This window comes from Entelurus aequoreus, linkage group LG10 (genome assembly GCF_033978785.1).
Source record: "Entelurus aequoreus isolate RoL-2023_Sb linkage group LG10, RoL_Eaeq_v1.1, whole genome shotgun sequence".
Taxonomy (NCBI): Eukaryota; Metazoa; Chordata; class Actinopteri; order Syngnathiformes; family Syngnathidae; genus Entelurus; species Entelurus aequoreus.
In genome coordinates this window covers 79,071,213-79,093,712 of record NC_084740.1, presented here as the reverse complement: position 1 = coordinate 79,093,712, position 22,500 = coordinate 79,071,213, and the positions used below count along the sequence as shown (strand labels likewise).

The 22,500-nt window shown below is 34.6% G+C and overlaps 1 protein-coding gene and 1 long non-coding RNA gene across 2 annotated transcripts in view; one reads left to right on the top strand and one right to left on the bottom strand.

The window, feature by feature from the left end:
- LOC133659081 (uncharacterized) overlaps positions 1 to 1,114 on the top strand; it is a 14,151-nt gene extending 13,037 nt beyond the window's left edge. Inside the window, exon 3 of the long non-coding RNA XR_009827597.1 lies at positions 1 to 1,114. This exon is cut by the window's left edge and continues 712 nt beyond it. This is a non-coding gene — a long non-coding RNA (uncharacterized LOC133659081).
- Positions 1,115 to 16,827: 15,713 nt separating this feature from the next.
- The window catches only part of LOC133659242 (dachshund homolog 1-like), a 254,149-nt gene continuing 248,476 nt past the window's right edge, over positions 16,828 to 22,500 (bottom strand). Inside the window, exon 12 of the mRNA XM_062061975.1 lies at positions 16,828 to 20,280. Within this exon, the coding sequence (XP_061917959.1) occupies positions 20,243 to 20,280 (38 nt within the window). The 3' untranslated portion in view covers positions 16,828 to 20,242. The remainder of the gene's footprint in view (positions 20,281 to 22,500) is intronic.

Here is a 22,500-nt window from a genome sequence, read left to right as displayed (position 1 = left end):
ATCAATGTGACCTTTCAACTTATTCACAAGAAGACGATTAGATAAACATTTTTTTTTTTTTTAAACGCTTAAAACTACTATTCAAAACAGTAAAATAGTGCCTTTTAAAATAGTGGGGAAAAAGGAAAAAAATTGTTAAAAACTACAATAAAAAAACTGTTTTGAAAGACAATTAAAAATTAGATTAAAATCAATACAAATGTTGTTTTTACAGGATAACTGGCTAAAAACTGGGCCTGCCTGGCATGCTGCTAATCAATGTGACCTTTGAACTTATTCACAAGAAGAAGACGATTAGTAAAAAAAAAATAATCAAAAAACATAGTTAAAAAAAAAAAGACATTTGCTTGAAACTACTATTTAAAACAGTAAAATAGTGCCTTTAAAAAAAGTGGGGGAAAAGGAAAAAAATGTTAAAAACTACAATAAAAAAAACTGTTTTGAAAGACAATTAAAAATGAGATTAAAAACAGTACAAATGTTGTTTCTTTTCAGGATAATTGGCTAAAAACTGGGCCTGCCTGGCATGCTGCTAATTAATGTGACCTTTGAACTTATTCACAAGAAGAAGACGATTAGTAAAAAAAACAACAAAAAAACATAGTTAAAAAAAATAAATAAAAAAGACAATTGCTTAAAACCACTAGTTAAAACAGTAAAATGGTACCTTTAAAATGTGGGGAGGGGAAGAAAAATTGGCTAAAAACTACAATAAAAAAACAAAGTGTCAATAAAAACTGTTTTTTGAAGACAATTAAAAATGAATTAAAAGTTGTTGTTTTTTCTACAAGATAATTGGTTAAAAACTGGGCCTGCCTGGCATGCTGCTAATCAATGTGACCTTTGAATTTCATATATATATATCCAATCCAATCCAATCCACTTTATTTATATAGCACATTTACACAACAAGAATGTTTCCAAAGTGCTGCACAGCCATGTTAAAAACAATATTAAAAACAATATTAAAAACGATATTAAAAACAATATTAAAAACAATATTATGCTACACCAATGACTGAATAAAAACAAAGAATAAATGAATAGAAAACCAATACAGAGACAATATAAAAAATAAATATGATTAAAAACGATTTTAAAGGGTAAAACCAATTAGAACAGTAAAATAGACATCAAAATGTATAACCCTAACCACACAGGACAACAGAGGACAGAAGACCACACAACTCACGTAGTGTTAAAAGCCAAAGAATAAAAGTGGGTCTTAAGACGAGACTAATATATATATATATATATATATATATATATATATATATATATATATATATATATATATATATATATATATATATTTTTTTTTTTTTTTTTTAAATAAATTTTTTTTTTTTTTTTTCAAAATAAAACCAAATATATAAAATACAATAGAAACAAAAACAAATATGTAAAAAACCACAAATTTGTCAGGTGAGAATTGTGTCCCATGAGTTTTAGAACTCCTTTAGAAAGACACATGAGAGGAGGACTGTGAATCTTTGGGCACCACACAGCTCCATTCGCTTCTGTGTGGGTAACGATTCCATTCAAAACGCTTCTTGATTCAAAATCTATACATTTTTAATAAAAGAAAACTGGTTTTGTTTCCTATAATTCCACTCAATGATTGAGTAAAGTCAAATACAAATAAGGCCAGAAGAGAAGTAAATGTGTACAGCAGATATGATCATCCACATCAACAATGGGATTTGCCTGAGTGGCTGCACAGGAAAGATTGAGAGAAAAAAAATAATTTTGATTTAGGGATGGCGATTAATCTGAAAATCAATTTTTTTGATAGAGGGAAATATGCAACACACATTCCTGTCTGAGGAGAAGTGAGCAGCCATTGTGCGACTAAATGAATGAATGGTCGTCTTGTTTGAGTGTCTTGCTCAACCCTCACTGGGATTCGAACCGAGAACTCTCCAGTTAACTTTAGCATTTAGCATCAGCCCTCATGTCCGGCAGTCCAGGGCGAAATTGTCCCTCATTGCTGCCTAAATTCCACATTCTCCTGCACACAACTCTTGCTGGCGGAAGGGCCCGTCGGCGGACGAATGGTTTAGCGCGGCGCTCCTGACAGCTGCGCCGGCTTGTTGTTCGCCCTCTCCTGAGTTGTTTTAATAAAGTTGTGCGGCGAGGAGGAAGATTAATGGACGTGCGGGAAGTGTGGCGGCGGCGAGAGAGAGAGAGAGAGACGATGCAGGACGTAGCGGGCCAGCAGCCATCTGTTCTCTCTCCTTTACAGCTCTCTTAATGGAGAAGCAAAAAGCAAACAACGTGGATCTAAGCCCTGCAGACACACACACACACAAACACACACACACACACACACACACACACACACACACACACACACACACACACACACACACACACACACACACACACACACACACACACACACACACACAGCTAAACAGAAAACATCACTTTATATGACAGGGATGAGAGCCGCGCTTTTGTCGTCTTATTCCCTCTTGTTGGAAGTGCATGTACATGCCTGTGTGTGTGTGTGTTCTTGTATTTCTACCCTTCTTGAGACATCAACAAGGAAAAGTAGCTTCCATATGAGGAGGTGTGAATAAGTGATGACAAATCATGGTCCCAATAACATTGCATCTAATAGACAATGTCTCATTTGCACCCCTGCTGGTGACATCTATCAACATGAGGGTGGTCCCAAAAAGGAGGGCTTTTTCTAATTCACTGTGTATCGGTTTTAAAAGTGCTCCCCCTCTGGCCAACATATGTAATAAGTGTGTGTAAGGAATTTAAATGCGCCCCAAAATTAATTAAAAATAAATATGTATATGGAGACACACTGTAATAACTTGAAGTAAATAATGAATATTAAAAACTAATTACAAACACAAAATTAACTAAAAGCAGTCTTTTTCTCACAATGTGTCGACTTTTCTCTTATAAAATTGGGAAGAATTTTTCATATTCTTTCTGTTTCTGTAATATTGCAATATTTTCACGTAAAATTTTTTTTTTTAAATGTAAAATAATTCCTTTTTAATGCAAAGTGACATGTGTCATATATAATTCTGAATTTTATCACAATATTGCCAATTTTTGTTGTTGTAAAATAGTGACTTTTTTTGTAAAATTATGACTTGTCATAATTTCGCCAAGTAAAATTCTGACTATTATTATAATATTGCCAACATTTTTAAGTTTTCTTATAAAATTACGACTCTTTTCATAAAATTGCCAATTTTTTAAGCTTTTCTTTGTTATTGTTATTGAGTAAAATTCCAACTTTTATTATAATATTGCACAAATGTTCAGTTTTTCTTGTAAAATTTGTACATGCGTTGAGTAAAATTACGACTTTTATTATAATACTGCCAAAATTGTAAGTTTTTCTTGTCAAATTGTGACTTTTTTCCAACTAATTTTTCACAACAAGCTTTTTTAATATTTACATAGTATGTATATATTATTAATGTTGTAAATACAAATCTTTATATATCTAGAAAGGGTGGTACTAAAGGTGTAGGCATTTTTCTGAGGTCTCAAGAAGGTAACAAATACAATAGTGTGTGTGTTCTGGTATTTCTACCCTTCTTGAGACATCAACAAGGAAAAGTAGCTTCCATATGAGGAGGTGTGAACAAGTGATGACATAAATCATGGTCCCAATAACATTGCATCTAATAGACAATGTCTCATTTGCACCCCTGCTGGTGACATCTATCAAAATGAGGGTGGTCCCAAAAAGGAGGGCTTTTTCTAATTGACCGTGTGTGGCTTTTAAAAGTGCTCCCCCTCTGGCCAACATATGTAATAACAAGTGTGTGTAAGAAATTTAAATGCACCCCAAAATTAATTAAAAATAAATATGTATATGGAGACACACTGTAATAACTTGAAGTAAATAATGAAGATTAAAAACTAATTACAAACACAAAATTAACTAAAAGCAGTCTTTTTCTCACAATGTGTCGACTTTTCTCTTATAAAATTGGGAACAATTTCTCATATTCTTTCTGTTTCTGTAATATTGCAATATTTTCTCGTAAAATTATGACTTTTTTAATGTAAAATTATTACTTTTTTATGTAAAATTATTACTTTTTAATGCAAAACGGTGACATTTGTCATATAAAATTCTGACTTCTATTGCAATATTGCCAAACATTTTTTTGTTTTTGTAAAACTGACATTTTTTGAGTAAAATTATGACTTTTGTCATAATTTTGCCTAGTAAAATTCAGATTATTATTATAATATTGCCAACATTTTTAAGTTTTCTTATAAAATTGTGACTTGTCGAGTGAAATGACGACTCTTTTCATAAAATTGCCAACATTTTAACCTTTTCTTGTAAAAGTGCGACTGTTATTGCGTAAAATTCCAACTTGTATCATAATATTTTAAAAGTGCTCCCCCTCTGGCCAACATAAGTAATAACAAGTGTGTGTAAGAAATTGAAATGCGCCCCCTTTGGCCAAAATTAATTTAAAAAATAAATGTGTATTGAGACGTACTGTAATAACTTGAAGTAAATAAAAAAAACAATTCAAAAAAACATTTTTTGAACTAAAATAAGTGTTTTTCTCACAATGTGTCCACTGTTTTCCTTATAAAATTGGGAAGAATTTTTCATATTCTTTCTGTTTCTGTAATATTGCAATGTTTTCTCGTAAAATTTTTTTTTTTAAATGTAAAATAATTCCTTTTTAATGCGAAATGGTGACATGTGTCATATATAATTCTGAATTTTATCACAATATTGCCAATTTTTGTTGTTGTAAAATAGTGACTTTTTTTTGTAAAATTATGACTTGTCATAATTTCGCCAAGTAAAATTCTGACTATTATTATAATATTGCCAACATTTTTAAGTTTTCTTATAAAATTACGACTCTTTTCATAAAATTGCCAATTTTTTAAGCTTTTCTTTGTTATTGTTATTGAGTAAAATTCCAACTTTTATTATAATATTGCACAAATGTTCAGTTTTTCTTGTAAAATTTGTACATGCGTTGAGTAAAATTACGACTTTTATTATAATACTGCCAAAATTCTAAGTTTTTCTTGTCAAATTGTGACTTTTTTCTTGTGAAAATCCAACTAATTTTTCACAACAAGCTTTTTTAATATTTACATAGTATGTATATATTATTAATGTTGTAAATACACATCTTTATATATCTAGAAAGGGTGGTCCTAAAGAGGTAGGCATTTTTCTGAGGTCTCAAGAAGGTAACAAATACAATAGTGTGTGTGTTCTGGTATTTCTACCCTTCTTGAGACATCAACAAGGAAAAGTATCTTCCATAAGAGGAGGTATGAACAAGTGATGACATAAATCATGGTCCCAATAACATTGCATCTAATAGAGAATGTCTCATTTGGGCCCCTGCTGGTGACATCTATCAAAATGAGGGTGGTCCCAAAAAAGAGGGCTTTTTCTAATTGACTGTGTGTCGGTTTTAAAAGTGCTCCCCCTCTGGCCAACATATGTAATAACAAGTGTGTGTAAGAAATTTAAATGCGCCCCAAAATTAATTAAAAATAAATATGTATATGGAGACACACTGTAATAACTTGAAGTAAATAATGAATATTAAAAACTAATTACAAACACAAAATTAACTAAAAGCAGTCTTTTTCTCACAATGTGACGACTTTTCTCTTGTAAAATTGGGAACAATTTCTCATATTCTTTCTGTTTCTGTAATATTGCAATATTTTCCCGTAAAATTATGACTTTTTTTAATGTAAAATTATTACTTTTTTATGTAAAATTATTACTTTTTAATGCAAAACGGTGACATTTGTCATATAAAATTCTGACTTCTATTGCAATATTGCCAAAAAATGTTTTGTTCTTGTAAAACTGAGATTTTTTGAGGAAAATTATGACTTTTGTCATAATTTTGCCTAGTAAAATTCAGATTATTATTATAATATTGGCAACATTTTTAAGTTTTCTTATAAAATTGTGACTTGTCGAGTGAAATGACGACTCTTTTCATAAAATTGCCAACATTTTAACCTTTTCTTGTAAAAGTGCGACTGTTATTGCGTAAAATTCCAACTTTTATCATAATATTTTAAAAGTGCTCCCCCTCTGGCCAACATAAGTAATAACAAGTGTGTGTAAGAAATTGAAATGCGCCCCCTTTGGCCAAAATTAATTTAAAAAATAAATATGTGTTTTGAGACGTACTGTAATAACTTGAAGTAAATAAAAAAAACAATTAAAAAAAAAACTTTTTGAACTAAAATAAGTGTTTTTCTCACAATGTGTCCACTGTTTTCCTTATAAAATTGGGAAGAATTTCTCATATTCTTTCTGTTTCTGTAATATTGCAATATTTTCTCGTAAAATAATTATTTTTTTTATGTAAAATAATTACTTTTTAATGCGAAATGGTGACATTTGTCATATATAATTCCGACTTTTATCACAATATTGCCAATTTTTTGTTTGTTCTTGTAAATAAGTGTTTTTCTCACAATGTGTCCACTGTTTTCCTTATTAAATTTGGAAGAATTTTTCATATTCTTTCTGTTTCTGTAATATTGCAATATTTTCTCGTAATTTTTTTTTTTAATGTAAAATAATTACTTTTTAATGCGAAATGGTGATGTGTCATATATAATTCTGAATTTTATCACAATATTGCCAATTTTTGTTTTTTTTTGTAAAATTATGACTTGTCATAATTTTGCTAAGTAAAATTCTGATTATTATTATAATATTGCCAACATTTTTAAGTTTTCTTATAAAATTACAACTCTTTTCATAAAATTGCCAATTTTTTAAGCTTTTCTTTGTTATTGTTATTGAGTAAAAGTCCAACTTTTATCATAATATTGCACAAATGTTCAGTTTTTCTTGTAAAATATTTACATGCGTCGAGTATATAATACTGCCAAAATTTTAAGTTTTTCTTGTCGAATTGTGACCTTTTTCTTGTGAAATTCCAACTCATTTTTCACAACAAGCTTTTTTAGTATTTGCATAGTATGTATGTATTATTAATGTAAATACAAACCTTTATATATCTAGAAAGGGTGGTCCTAAAGAGGTAGGCATTATTCGGAGGTCTCAAGAAGGTAACACATACAAGAGTGTGTGTGTGTGTGTGTGTGTGTGTTTTATTTTCTACTTATTATGTACATATATTTGTATATGTAGTACATGTTTTGTACATTTATACAATAATTTAAACTGAATGAAAATAGGTTGAGAAATGAGCAAGATATGATTTATTTTCAATTTAGATGTGTTACCTTCATTGAGTACTTTGCTGTCCTTAAAAATAGCCAACTCGCAGAACTTATTACTAAGTGTGTGTACGGTCAAATCTACCTAGCAACAGCTGTCGGTCCTCACAACTACAGAAGTAAACTTTTTTTTTTTACTTTGTGTGTTTTGCATTCTGAAGTGAGGTTGCAACTCTCTACTCCCATCTAGTGCTAGATGTATTTTTTTCATCATTCTAGCTATAGTGGAAAGGGGGGCCCTCACAACCTACTAACCAAACGTGGGTCCACACAAAGTAGGCAAGACATGTATGTGTGTGTGTGTGTGTGTGTGTGTGTGTGTGTGTGCTTACCTTTCAGCCACATAAAGTTGGGCGTGAGCCACGTCTGTGAGATTTAGATGAAAGAGGAAGCCTGGATGGAACGTGATTAAGAGATATGTTCTCCAGGCGAAACAGGACTTGGCGTAGGCTGAGACAAAAAAAAAAAAGCGTAATCAAATTAAAGCAAAGCGCCGCCATTGTTGCGGAGTGTGTTCCCGGTTTTGTGGCAAACGGCAGCGCGTAAAACTGCGTGTGTGCGCTTGTGTGTCTTACGCGGTCTTATTGGGGAGTTTTACACGCTAATGACGGCTGTGCCCAATGATGCCCACAGCACTTATGGAGCTGTCTGCCTTGTTGCGAATGTTTACTATGATGGAGCTAAATGGCTTCTCGTCACTCAATATAATCCACTCGTTAGTGGCTTCACACCTTGAATCAGTGGGGCCCGCTGTTGGGCCGCGAGCGCCTCGTAGAGGTCCGCCAAAAAAGATCTGTTTTATCAGCCGTGGGCCGTAGAACGGGCCCCGGAGGTACTCGGTTGCAATGCACTTTTCCACCACTTGTGGCAGTAATGACAATATCAAACAGAAGAAGTCTGGAGCTAAACTTTTCAAGAAGTTTCTTAAAGTTAAAGTACCACTGATAGTCGCACACACACTAGGTGTGGTGAAATTACCCTCCGCCTTTTACCCATCCCCTTGTTCCACCCCCTGGGAGGTGAGGGGAGCGGTGAGCAGCTCGGGAATCATTCTGATGATTTAACCCCCAATTCCAACCCTTGATGCTGAGTGCCAAGCAGGAAGGTAATGGCTCCCATTTTTGTAGTCTTTCGGGGTTTAAACTCACGACCTGCTGATCTCAGGGCGGACGCTCTAACCACAAGGCCAATAAGCAGGCTAAGCGCAAAAATGATGACTAAAGTCTTGAAGCTGTATTTTCATTTGCACTTTTAAGAAACATTTATATTGTTATTATTATTAATTTTGCATTAGCAATAGCATTAGCACTAACATGGCCTGCAGGGACAGTGGACAACAGCCTTTTTAGCTTTGAGTCTTTTTTTTCTTTATTGTTTCACGGCTAACGTGTCTGAGAGTGACTTACCAAAGTCTTCAATCTCCTTTGCCGAGCGCGGGGATTCAAACTTCCGCTTTTGTCCTGCAAGACAGGAGTTTGCATGCATGTGCTGTGTTTCTTCACAGCAGTGACGTCGCCAACCAGTGGCCTGGCATGCATACTACACTGTCTCCCGCTATTTTATTCCATGCTTGTTATAATTATTCTCTGCATTTGACCCATCACCCTTGATCACCCCCTGGGAGGTGAGGGAAGCAGTGGGCAGCAGCGGTGGCCGCGCCCGGGAATAATTTTTGGTGATTTAACCCCCAATTCCAACCCTTGATGCTGAGTGCCAAAAGGCTAAAGTGGGACACCTCTTGGCGCGGTCGGGAGAGTGGCCGTGTCAGCAACCTGAGGGTTCCTGGTTCGATCCCCACCTTCTACCATCCTCGTCACATCCGTTGTGTCCTTGAGCAAGAAATTATAATTAGGGATGTCCGATAATGGCTTTTTGCCGATATCCGATATGCCGATATTGTCCAACTCTTTAATTACTGATACCGATATCAACCGATACCGATATCAACCGATATATACAGTCGTGGAATTAACACATTATTATGCCTAATTTGGACAACCAGGTATGATGAAGATAAGGTACTTTTTAAAAAAATTAATCAAATAAAATAAGATAAATAAATTAAAAACATTTTCTTGAATAAAAAAGAAAGTAAAACAATATAAAAACAGTTACATAGAAACTAGTAATTAATGAAAATTTGTCAAATGAAGTGTTAAAGGTTAGTATTATTAGTGGACCAGCAGCACGCACAATCATGTGTGCTTGCGGACTGTATCCCTTGCAGACTGTATTGATATATATTGATATATAATGTAGGAAGCAGAATATTAATAACAGAAAGAAACAACCCTTTTGTGTGAATGAGTGTAAATGGGGGAGGGAGGTTTTTTTTGGCTTGGTGCACTAATTGTAAGTGTATCTTGTGTTTTTTTATGTGGATTTAATAAAAAAAACAACAAAAAAAAAACCCGATACTGATAATAAAAAAACCGATACCGATAATTTCCATTATTACATTTTAACGCACATCTCTAATTATAATAACATAATTTTGATTTATTAAAATGGCAAATGTTCCCAATTTTGTAGTTTAAAAGAAGGAAAGAGTTGTAATCCTGAAAAAAAATAATGAAAAAAGTAATGAATATATGTATAATGTCTAAATGAAGTTAAACAAACGCCTTAGCTACATTTAAACTTTTATTTGTATTTTTTATATTTGAGTATGCCACCGATGACATTTGAAACAATAATCATAACAAGAAACTAATTTTAAAAATAAATAATTAATAATAATTTGTACATTACAGGTAAAATATATAAAAAACCTTAGCATTATTTGTAATTTGGTGCAACATATATATTGTAACATCATTTTTATGAATTAAAATGGTCAATTTTCCCAATGTTGTAGTTTAAGAAATAAATATTCATACTCCTGACAACATTTAATAAAAAAGTTATGAATATATGTATAATGTCTAAAATAAGTAAAACAAACGCCTCAGCTACATTTAAACTTTTTTTTTTTTTTTTAAATAATCATGTCAAGAAACTAATTTTCAAAATAAATAATTCATAATTTTAATAATAAATGATGAAATATAGAAATATGTACATTACAGGCAAAATATATAAAAACCTTAGTATTATTTGTAATTTGGCACAACATGTATATTATATTAACATAATTTTAATGAATGGTAAATGGTAAATTTTCCCAATTTTGTAGTTTCGGAAAGAAATATTCGTACTCCTGACAAAATTTAATAAAAAAGTAATGAACATATGTATAATGTCTAAAATAAGAAAAACAAACACCTTAGCTACATTTAAACTTTTTCTTTTTAAATATTTGAGTATGCCACCAATGACATTTAAAAAAATAATCATGACAAGAAACTAATTTTAAAAATAAATAATTAATAATCATTTAAATAATAAGTTATGAAATATAGAAATATGTACATTACAGGCAAAATATATAAAAACCTTAGCATTATTTGTAATTTGGCACAACATATATATTATATTAACATAATTTTTATGAATTAAAATGGTACATTTTCCCAATTTTGTAGTTTAAGAAAGAAATATTCATACTCTTGACAATATGTAATAAAAAGTAATGAATACATGTATGTCTAAAATAAGAAAAACAAACACCTTAACTACATTTAAAAACTTCACCCTTGCTGCTGATGGGTGGTGGTTAGGGCCTTGCACGGCAGCTCCCGCCATCAGTGAGTGAATGTGTGTGTGAATGGGTGAATGTGGATATAGTGTCAAAGCGCTTTGAGTACCTTAAAGGTAGAAAAGTGCTATACAAGTATAACCCATTTACCATTTACACCACCTTACCCCCAAAAAACAGCACCCCTGACACGGCGTCTCCTCCTGTATCCCACACCAGCTCCAAGCAGGCCCCCAGAATAGTCTCTTCAACACACTTCACAGAGGACGCTACAGAGGGGCAGGGCCACGGGGTGGTAGGCGGGGTCAAGCATGAGGGGGCGGGGTCACGCGGAATAAATCAGATTCGGAATATGCGACGGAAAGAGCGGAGCAATAATGCACATTTGCCGTTTCGAGCGTCTCGCGCCTCGTGGCGAAATGTGTCGACACTTTGTGATAAAATGTGCAGCGAGAGGAAACATGTAGCTGCAGGGCCACACACAAATAAATAGAATATCACAGGAAGCGAGTGCAAGAAAGCATGAGTCATTAAATGGATCATTTCTTTCTCTCGGGGGGCCGGTTTGGGGAAGTCGTTCATGACTGAGTGCTGTTGTTTGTCATATTGCTCTTTCAAGGTTGATTGAAATTTAAACCTTTTTTTATTTATTTTAGAGGGGACGCTCCAAATAGTGCACAGGCCTTGAATGCGAACAATGCAGCATTGAATTATGCAACAATCGCTCAATTATTCATCCGGTGGGGGGGTGCCTTTAAAAAGCATGCAAAATGGGAACGCGCCCAGCGTGCTGTGTCGACACTTTTACCTCAGAAGTGCTTACAGGAGACATTTGTCTCTCAATGTCCATTTCATGTCTGCTAGGCTTTTTAAAAGCGACACTTGCTTGGCAAACATCCCCGCGGACGACTTCAATAGCCCAGGGAAGGACTGATTGGGAACAAATACTTTAAATAAAAGAGAAAAATATGTCAAATAAATGTAACAAAATGCAATATAAATGATAGTTATTTGGAATAATGAAACATTTCTAATTCTTCATTTGAGATATTGTATAAAATATTTTAACTATAAATTAAAAAAAATATTTCCCAAATTGTTCTATTAGGTTATATTCAGATTTTTTTTATTAGTTATTTTAATTGAAAAAAAATGTTACACAACACAATTTAAAGTCATAAAGCCACGTGCTACATTTAAAAAATAATCATGACAAGAAACTGTCAGTTTGAACACAAATAACTAACAATGATTGAAAGAATAAATGATGAAATATAGAAATATGTACATTACAGGTAAAACATATAAAGACCGTAGCGTTATTTGTGATTTGGCACAACATATATATTATAATAACATCATTTTAATGAATTGAACATTTCCCAATTTTGTAGTGTAAAAGAAGGAAATAGTTGTAATCCTGACAAAATTTCATTAAAAAGTAATGAATATATGTATAAGGTCTAAAATAAGTAAAACACACGCCTCAGCTACATTTAAACTTTTTTTTTTTAATTATTATTTTTATTTGAGTCGTCGTCGGCGGTCACTCGAAACGAGTATGACTGTCCTCCATCCGGGATGTTAGGGTGGATTCCCTATATGGAGGACGCCTGTGCGTGGAATCTTTTAATGTGGGGAGACTGGTGCACGGTCAGCCACCACACAGTCCTTGGCATTGAGCGGGCCAGGGTCCAGTGGCATGGAGACCAAGACGACTGGGGACCCGTCTTTGCTGCAGCCTTCATCCGCCTTCCCAGCCGTTGTGGTGCATTCCGCTGCCGCCATCTTCCGCCTGGTCCACCGTTGAGGCGGTTTTCACTATTCGCCCATAGCTGGGGTTATTTACCCATAGCTGGGACAGGGGTTGACTGGGCACCAGGGCATGTCCACACACCGGTGGGCCTGCATGCCCCGTCTCTGGGGCCCCCTGCTGCTCCGAGATCCCGTACAACTTAGCCTGGAACCGCGAGGTTCCAGTTACCGTGTGTGGCCACGAGGAGGCATGTACGAGTCTTGACAATGGAGAGGCTATGTACCGGCTGAGGAGGCTTATGCACTCGGCTCCTCTTTTCGCCCTCTGAGACAGAGGGCTAGCCGGCGGCACTAGCTGAAAGCAATGAGTATCAGGCAGAAGCAGCATGCAGCATAGCAAGCAAAAGCGGCATGCAGCATGCACTAACTACAGGTACTACTACTCCAAGGCTACTGCACTAGACGCATCACATCGCCCTGTGCGATGTTTTCTGCACACACATACTATTTGAGTATGCCACAGATGACATTTAAAACAATAATCATGACAAGAAACTAATTTTAAAAATAAATAATGAATAATCATTTAAATGATAAATGATGAAATATAGAAATATGTACATTACAGGTAAAACATATATAAACATTAGCATTATCTGTGATTTGGTACAACATACATATTATAATAACATCATCTTAATGAATTAAAACGGCCAATTTTCCCAATTAAAAGAAGGAAATAGTTTTAGTCCTGACAAAATTTCATAAAAAATGTAATGAATATATGTATAATGTCTAAAATAAGAAAAACAAACGCCTTAGCTACATTTAAACTTATTTTAATTTTTTTTTAACATTTGAGTATGCAACAGATGACATTTAAAACAATGATCATGACAAGAAACTAATTTTAAAAATAAATAATTAATAATAATCTAAATAATAAATTATGAAATATAGAAATATGTCCTGTCATTCACAGGATATTTGTTTTAGTGATTTTGCCCTTCAAAAATGGCAGTGTACTCATATAAAATATATTTGCAGTAGTTCCCTTAACTGTAGAGTGCCATGTTAGAGGATCTTTAACTAGTGTTTTTGTATTTGGTCGTAGAGGATCTTTGACATGACATTTTTTTGCAGTAGGTCCTTTTAAAAACAGCAGAGAGCAATCTTTGCTGTTTTTAGGAAACTACTGTAAAAACAGAGCGATCCTGTCATTCACAGGATATTTTGTTTCCAATTTTGCAGTAGGCCCTTAAAAAACGGCAGTGCACTCATTTCAAATATATTTGCAGTAGTTCCTTTAACAGTAGAGTGCTATGGTTAATAGAGGATCTTTGACTTGTATTTTTGTATTGGTCAAAAGAACTTTGACATGCCTTTTTTCCACCGTTGGTCGTTAAAAAAGTATGGTCCCATGTTTGCTGTTTTTAGGAATGTTGCTGTCATTTTAGACAAACTTTGACTTGTGGTTTTGTAGTTTTTCACAGGATCTTTGACTTGCCTTTTTTGCAGTAGCTCATTTTAAAAACAGCAGAAAAGGATCTTTGCTGTTTTTTGGGAAACGGAGTACGCCTGCCATTTAACATACTTTTTTGTGTGTTTTTGGAGTAGCTCCTTATAAACAACAGTGCCATGTGAAATAGAGGATCTTTGACCAGTGTTTGTGTGTTGTGCAGTAAGGCCTTTAAAAAAGCATGGTCCGCATTGTTTTCTATTTTTAGGAATCTACTGTCAGAATAATAAGCATTACAGGTAAAATATGTAACAACCTTAGCATTATTTCTAATTTGGCACAACATATATATTATAATAACATAATTTAAATTTATTAAAATTGAAAATGTTCCCAATTGTGTTGTTTAAGAAAGAAATATTCGTACTCCTGACAAAATGTAATAAAAAGTAATTAATACATGTATGTCTAAAATAAGAAAAATAAACACCTTAGCTACATTTAAACTTTTTAAAAATATTTCAGTATGCCACAGATGACATTTAAAAAAATAATCATGACAAGAAACAACAAAAAATCAATTATCATTTAAATAATAAGTAATGAAATATATAAATATGTACATTACAGGCACAATATATAAACACCTTAGCATTATTTGTAATTTGGCACAACATATATATTATATTAACATCATTTTAATGAATTAAAATGGTAAATTTTCCCAATTTTGTAGTTTAAAAGAAGGAAACAGTTGTAATCCTGACAACATTTAATACAAAAAGTAAAGAATATATGTATAATGTCTAAAATAAGTAAAACAAACACCTTAGCTACATTTAATTATTATTTTTTAAATATTTGAGTATGCCACCGATGACATTTAAAACAACGAATGATGACAAGAAACTAATTTTAAAAATAAATAATTAATAATAATTTAAATAATAAATTATGAAATATAGAAATATGTACATTCCAGATGAAATGCATAAAAACCTTAGCATTATTTGTAATTTGGCATAACATATATATTATAATAACATAATTTTAATTTATTAAAATGGCAAATTTTCCCAATTTTGTAGTTTAAAAGAAGGAAAGAGTTGTAATCCTGAAAAAAAATCATTAAAAAAGTAATGAATATATGTATAATGTCAAAATGAAGTTAAACAAACGCCTTAGCTACATTTAAACTTTATTTTTATTTTTTTTATATTTGAGTATGCCACCGATGACATTTGAAACAATAATCATGACAAAAAACTAATTTAAATAAATAAATAATTAATAATCATTTAAATAATAAATGATGAAATATAGAAATATGTACATTACAGGCAAAATATATAAAAAAAACCTTAGCATTATTTGTTATTTGGTACAACATATATATTATAACATAATTTTTATGAATTAAGATGGTCAATTTTCCCAATGTTGTAGTTTAAGAAAGAAATATTCATACTCCTGACAACATTTAATAGAACAGTTATAAATATATGTATAATGTCTAAAATAAGTAAAACAAACGCCTTAGCTACATTTAAACTTTTTTATATTTGAGTATGCCACAGATGACATTTAAAACAATAATCATGACAAGAAACTAATTTAAAAAATAAATAATTAATAATAATTTAAATAATAAATGATGACATATAGAAATATGTACATTAAAGGTAAAATATATAAAAACCTTAGCATTATTTGTAATTTGGCACAACATATATATTATATTAACATAATTTTAATAAATGGTAAATGGTAAATTTTCCCAATTTTGTAGTTTAAGAAATAAATATTCCTACTCTTGACACAATTTTATAAAAACGTAATGAATATATGTATGTCTAAAATAAGAAAAACAAACACCTTAGCTACATTTAAACTTTTTAAAAAAATATTTGAGTATGACACCGATGACATTTAAAAAAATAATCATGACAAGAAACTCATTTAAAAAATAAATAATTGATAATCATTTAAATAATAAGTTATGAAATATAGAAATATGTACATTACAGGCAACATATATAAAAACCTTAGCATTATTTGTAATTTGGCACAACATATATATTATAATATAATTTTAATGAATTAATTTTGTAGTTTAAAAGAAGGAAATAGTTGTAATCCTGACAACATTTAATACAAAAAGTAAAGAATATATGTATAATGTCTAAAATAAGTAAACACCTTAGCTACATTTAAACTTTTTTAAATATTTTTTTTATATTTGAGTATGCCACCAGGACAAGAAAGTAATTGTAAAAAAAATATTAAAAATAATTCAAATAATAAATTAAGAAACAAAGAAATATGTACATTATAGGCAAAACATATAAAAACCTTAGCAATGTTTTTATTTATACAATTATTTTTTATCACTTAAAACAGTGTTCATTGTTGGTAATTTGGTACAAAATACATAATATTTTGTTTTTAACATAATTTTAATTACCAAGACAATTCTAAATTTTCCCCGATTTGTATTTTAAAAAACTCCCTAAAAAAACAACAAATATATGTATAAGGCCCAAAAAATTAAAGCTACATTTTATTAAAAATATAAAATAAATGAATATTAAACCAATATATAAAGGCCTTTTTTAAATATTTGAATAGCCCCTAAGGTGCCCGGTGGCATGCATTGTGGTCATGCAGGTGTGCCTAATGAAGTGTCCTCAGGATGGTGAGTTCTGTGGTGAATGACGCCTTCAAACACTTGAAAGAACACGGGGAATAATTTATTTACAGTCACCCTCATTTACATACTGTGTGTTTCCAATTGGCCTACGCATTAAACAAAAAAACACATGTGGAGGTCAAAGGTGGACACCGCCCCGCCCCCACCAGAGGGGAACAAAAGTCACAGCAGATTATTCTTATACATTTTCTTTCCTTGCTATACGAAGAGAAGAACAATATGCTCAGTCATTTTCTACAGTACAGCAATGCTCTTTTTTATGTGGACCACCGCCCTTTCCCCCCGCCCCCATACAATACATACAGTAATACATGATTAATATGAGCACATAAAGAAGGTGCCGCCCCTCTTTATTCTCACAATGTTTTTATTGTCAACTTTATTGGAAGTACAGTGAAGAGATGATTTGGAGAGAGGGAGAAAAAAAACAGCTATATAAGTTATCAGTGACACATAGAAGAAGCCGCCCACTAACTGAGCCCCCAAGCCACCCGTCTCCCACAGAACCCACACATTTGTTGACATGGCAGGCCCCCTTTTCTCCTCTATGTACGCACAAAACTTGTTCAAGCTCCTCCATGGAGGATGTCCGCCCCTTAAACCGCCCCACCCCGTTAAAGAACCTCACTCAAGTCCACAACCGGTTTGTTTTTTTCAGCTGGTGGATCTCACCCTCTAACCCAGCCCCCAAGGCCACCCAACCCCAAAAACTACCACTTAAGTTTGTGAACAATGGAGGCTCTGCTTCATCTAACGGGGTATGTACACCCAAAACTGTTCTTTGGGATGACGCCCTCCAACCTTGCTCCCAAGTTAGCCCCCCCCACCCCGCCGCCCCACACCCCAAAAAACCCTACATATGTCAACATAGTTTTTTTTTCTCTTCGGATTAGAAAATATGTGCAAAAGTGGTTCGAGCCACTCCATTGGGGATACCGCCCTCTAACAGTGACCCCAAAGCCACCCACCTCTAAAACCCCCACAAGAGTCTGTGAACATAAGAGGGTCTTTATGTGATTTGAACACAGTTTTGAAACAGTCCATTAGGAGGCCACCCACCTTCAAATTCTCCACAAGATTCTGTGATCATAAGAGGATCTTTATATGATGTGAACGCATAGAGTATGCCTTAAACCCTTTCGAAACAATCCATTAAGGACTCCCCCACCCAAACGGGGGACCCCAAGTCACCTACCACCAAAACCTCACAGGATTCTGTGAACATAAGGTTTTCTTTTTAGGATTTTAACGCATTGAGTATGCCTTAAACCCTTTCGAAACAATCCATTAAGGACTCTAACCCCCCAAACTGGGGCCCCTAAGCCACTCACCTCCCAAACTCTACAAGATTCTATGAACATTAGGGTTTTTTAATGATGTGAACGCATAGAGTATGCCTTAAACCGTTTCAAAACACTCCATTAAGGACGCCGGGGCCCCTATGCCACCCAGCTCCAAAATTCTACAAGATTCTGTGAACACAAGGGGGTCTTTATATGATTTTAACGCCTAGAGTATGCCTTAAACCGTTTCAAAACAATCCATTAAGGACTCTAACCCCCAAACTGAGGCCCCCAAGTCACCCACCTCAAAAACCTCACAAGATTCTGTGAACATAAAGTTTTTTTAAATGGTGTGAACCCATAGAGTATGCCTTAAACCGTTTCGAAACACTCCATTAAGGACGCCACTCCCCAAATCGGGGCCCCTATGCCACCCACCTCCAAAACTCCACAAAATTCTGTAAACATAAGGGGGTCCTTATATGATTTTAATGCATAGAGTATGCCCTAAACCCTTCTGAAACAATCCATTAAGGACTGCACGCCGCCAAACCGGGGCCCCCAAGTCACCCACCTCCAAAACCTTACAAGATTCTGTGAACATAACGTTTTAAATGATGTGAACACTTGGAGAATGCCTTAAACTGTTTCTAAACAATCCATTAAGGACTCCACCCCCCAAACCGGGGCCCCTAAGCCACTCACCTCCAAAACGCTACAAGATTCTATGAACATTAGGGTTTTTTAATAATGTGAATGCATAGAGTATGCCTTAAACCGTTTCGAAACACTCCATTAAGGACGCCACGCCCCAAACCGGGGCCCCTATGCCACCCACCTCCAAAACTCCACAAGATTCTGTGAACATAAGAGGTTCTTTATATGATTTTAATGCATAGAGTATGCCTTAAACCCTTTTGGAACAATCAATTAAGGACTCCGCCCCCAAAACCGGGGCCCCCAAGCCATCCACTGACAAAACCCCACAAGAGTCTGTGAACAAAAGGGAGTCTTTACATGATTTGAAAGCATAGAGTATGCCTTTAACTGTTTTAAAACAGTCTATAAAGGACGCCATCGCCCTAAACCGAGCCCCCAAGCCACCCGCCTCTAAAAAACCACACACATCTTTCAACATCTGAGTTTTTTCTTCTTTTGATTTGAACATTTTCACTCAAAACCATTTCAGAACTCCGCCCCACAAACTGGTCTCAGTGGAAAGACTGTTAATAATAAGAATATACACAAGTTTAAAAGTCTTTAAGGTGAAGCAAAAAACTGGAAAAACAATTCTTTTTGTCCCGTGGGAAACCATAAAGGGCAAAAAATAAAACATCTTGTTGCACAAATATGATTGTTCTTCAAGCGGATTTTGCTTTTTCTTTAACAAAACAAAGAAAAAAAAGTGCCGATTTGAAGGGGCTGTACACGAAATGTGTTCCAAAGACTACAGAGGACAAAGTCTTCAACTGGATTCTGGTTTTGTTGTGGTCGTGCCCCCCCCCCGTCCCCCCGGCCCCCCAAACAAAGAAATATAAAAAGGGCTTCAGTGGAGAAACACAATATAGGATTTTATGGTTAAATATCACGACTCCAGGACAAACATTTACATCATGCCTGCATGCTTCCTCACCAGTAGTGGGCGCTATAGGAAAGAATGACGGCTCAGGTAGAGAAGAATGAGAAGGTGTATTAATAATAATAATAATAATAATAGAACAGGTTTGCCTAATAGCGTCTACTTCTATATGTACACTTAGCAAGCGTAGCATTGTTAGCATCCTATGTACAACGCATGGCAGAAAGGAAACTTGATTGTATCGAATTTAGAAAACTTCCCACCAGCACAATTTGTTGATTTTCTTCTTGAAAAATTCAATTTGAAGTACAAAAGAATTCCGGTGCGGATGATCCAAAAGGTCTTGGGTGCTGTGGTCGCTGGCTGGCTGGATGAGTGGCCGCCAAGCCAAATCTACCAGCCCGACAATTCTTCTTCTTATTCTACATTCCCACAAAACCTTTCGCCGTCTTGTCGCCATGGAAATGAACTCTGGCCAATCGTCACGGGTTGTCCTCTTTTCAATCTTCTTTTGTTTTTTCCTCCCGTCTTCCACCTGTTTTTTTCTCTTCTGATATTCCCGCCTTGCAGCTCAGTACATCACCGCCGTTTTCAGGAAGAGTCTTCCATCTGCAGAGGACACAAGACGTTAGCATGCTAACTTTAGCATGTTCACTTTTTTAGCCAATTTTACAGCCGAACACCTCAGAGTCTTATACCTTGGTACTTGACACAAGCTAATAGTTAACATGGTAACGGGAGCATACTAGCATGCTAACATTAGCATGCTAACTTTTTTAGCCAACTTTACAACCTAACACCTCAGAGTCTTATACCTTTGTACTTGACAAATGCTAACTTTTTAAGACGATTTTTCGGCCGTACACCTCAGAGTATTATACCTTGATACTTGACACGGGCTAATAGTCAACATGGCAACGGGAGAATACTAGCATGCTAACATTAGCATGCTAACTGTTTTTTATCTCAGAGTCTTATACCTTGGTACTTGACACGGGCTAATAGTTAACATGGTAACGGGAGAATACTAGCATGCTAACATTAGCATGCTAACTTATTTTAGCTCAGAGTCTTATACCTTGGTATGTGACAAATACACCTCAGAGTCATATACCTTGTTACTTGACACAAGCTAATAAATAATATGCTAAAGGGAGCATACTATCATGCTAACATTAGCATGCTAACTTGTTTAGCCAACTTTACAGCCGTGCACGTCAGAGTCTTATACCTTGGTACGTGACGAATGCAAATTTTTTTAGATAATTTTTCGGCCGTACACCTCAGAGTCATATACCTTGGTACTTGACACGGGCTAATAGTTAACATGGTAACGGGAGCATACTAGCATGCTAATGTTAGCATGCTAACTTTCTTAGCCAACTTTACAACCGAACACCTCAGAGTCATAAAACTTGATACTTGACAAATGCAAACTTTTTTTAGACGATTTTGCGGCCATACACCTCAGAGTCGCGTAACTTGGTGCGTGACATCTGCTAACTGTCAGCATGCTAACCTTAAATACAAGTGTGCTAACATTAAGATGCTAATAGTTAACATGGTAATGGGAGAATACTAGCATGCTAACATTAGCATGCTAACTGTTTTTAGCTCAGAGTCTTATACCTTGGTACATGACAAATGCAAACTGTTTTAGACGATTATTCGGCCGTGCACCTCAGAGTCATATACCTTGGCACTTGACACGGGCTAATAATTAACATGGTAAAATTAGCATGCTAACTGTTTTTAGCTCAGAGTCTTATACCTTGGTACTTGACAAATGCAAACTTTTTTAGACGATTTTTCGGCCGCGCACCTCAGAGTCATATACAAACCCTGTTTCCATATGAGTTGGGAAATGGTGTTAGATGTAAATATAAACGGAATACAATGATTTGCAAATCCTTTTCAAGCCATATTCAATTGAATGCACTACAAAGACAACATATTTGATGTTCAAACTCATAAACTTTATTTATTTTTTGCAAATAATAATTAACTTAGAATTTCATGGCTGCAACACGTGCCAAAGTAGTTGGGAAATGGCATGTTCACCACTGTGTTACATGGCCTTTCCTTTTAACAACACTCAGTAAAAGTTTGGGAACTGAGGAGACACATTTTTGAAGCTTCTCAGGTGGAATTCTTTCCCATTCTTGCTTGATGTACAGCTTAAGTTGTTCAACAGTCCGGGGGTCTCCCTTGTGCTATTTTAGGCTTCATAATGCACCACACATTTTCAATGTCTGGACTACAGGCAGGCCAGTCTAGTACCCGCACTCTTTTACTATGAAGCCACGTTGACGTAACACGTGGCTTGGCATTGTCTTGCTGAAATAAGCAGGGGCGTCCATGGTAACGTTGCTTGGATGGCAACATATGTTGCTCCAAAACCTGTATGTACCTTTCAGCATTAATGGTGCCTTCACAGATGTGAAAGTTACCCATGTCTTGGGCACTAATACACCCCCATACCATCACACATGCTGCCTTTTACACTTTGCGCCTATAACAATCCGGATGGTTCTTTTCCTCTTTGGTCCGGAGGACACGACGTCCACAGTTTCCAAAAACAATTTGAAATGTGGACTCGTCAGACCACAGAACACTTTTCCACTTTGTATCAGTCCATCTTAGATGAGCTCAGGCCCAGCGAAGAGGACGGCGTTTCTGGGTGTTGTTGATAAACGGTTTTCGACTTGCATAGGAGAGTTTTAACTTGCACTTACAGATGTAGCGACCAACTGTAGTTACTGACAGTGGGTTTCTGAGCCCATGTGGTGATATCCTTTACACACTGATGTCGCTTGTTGATGCAGTACA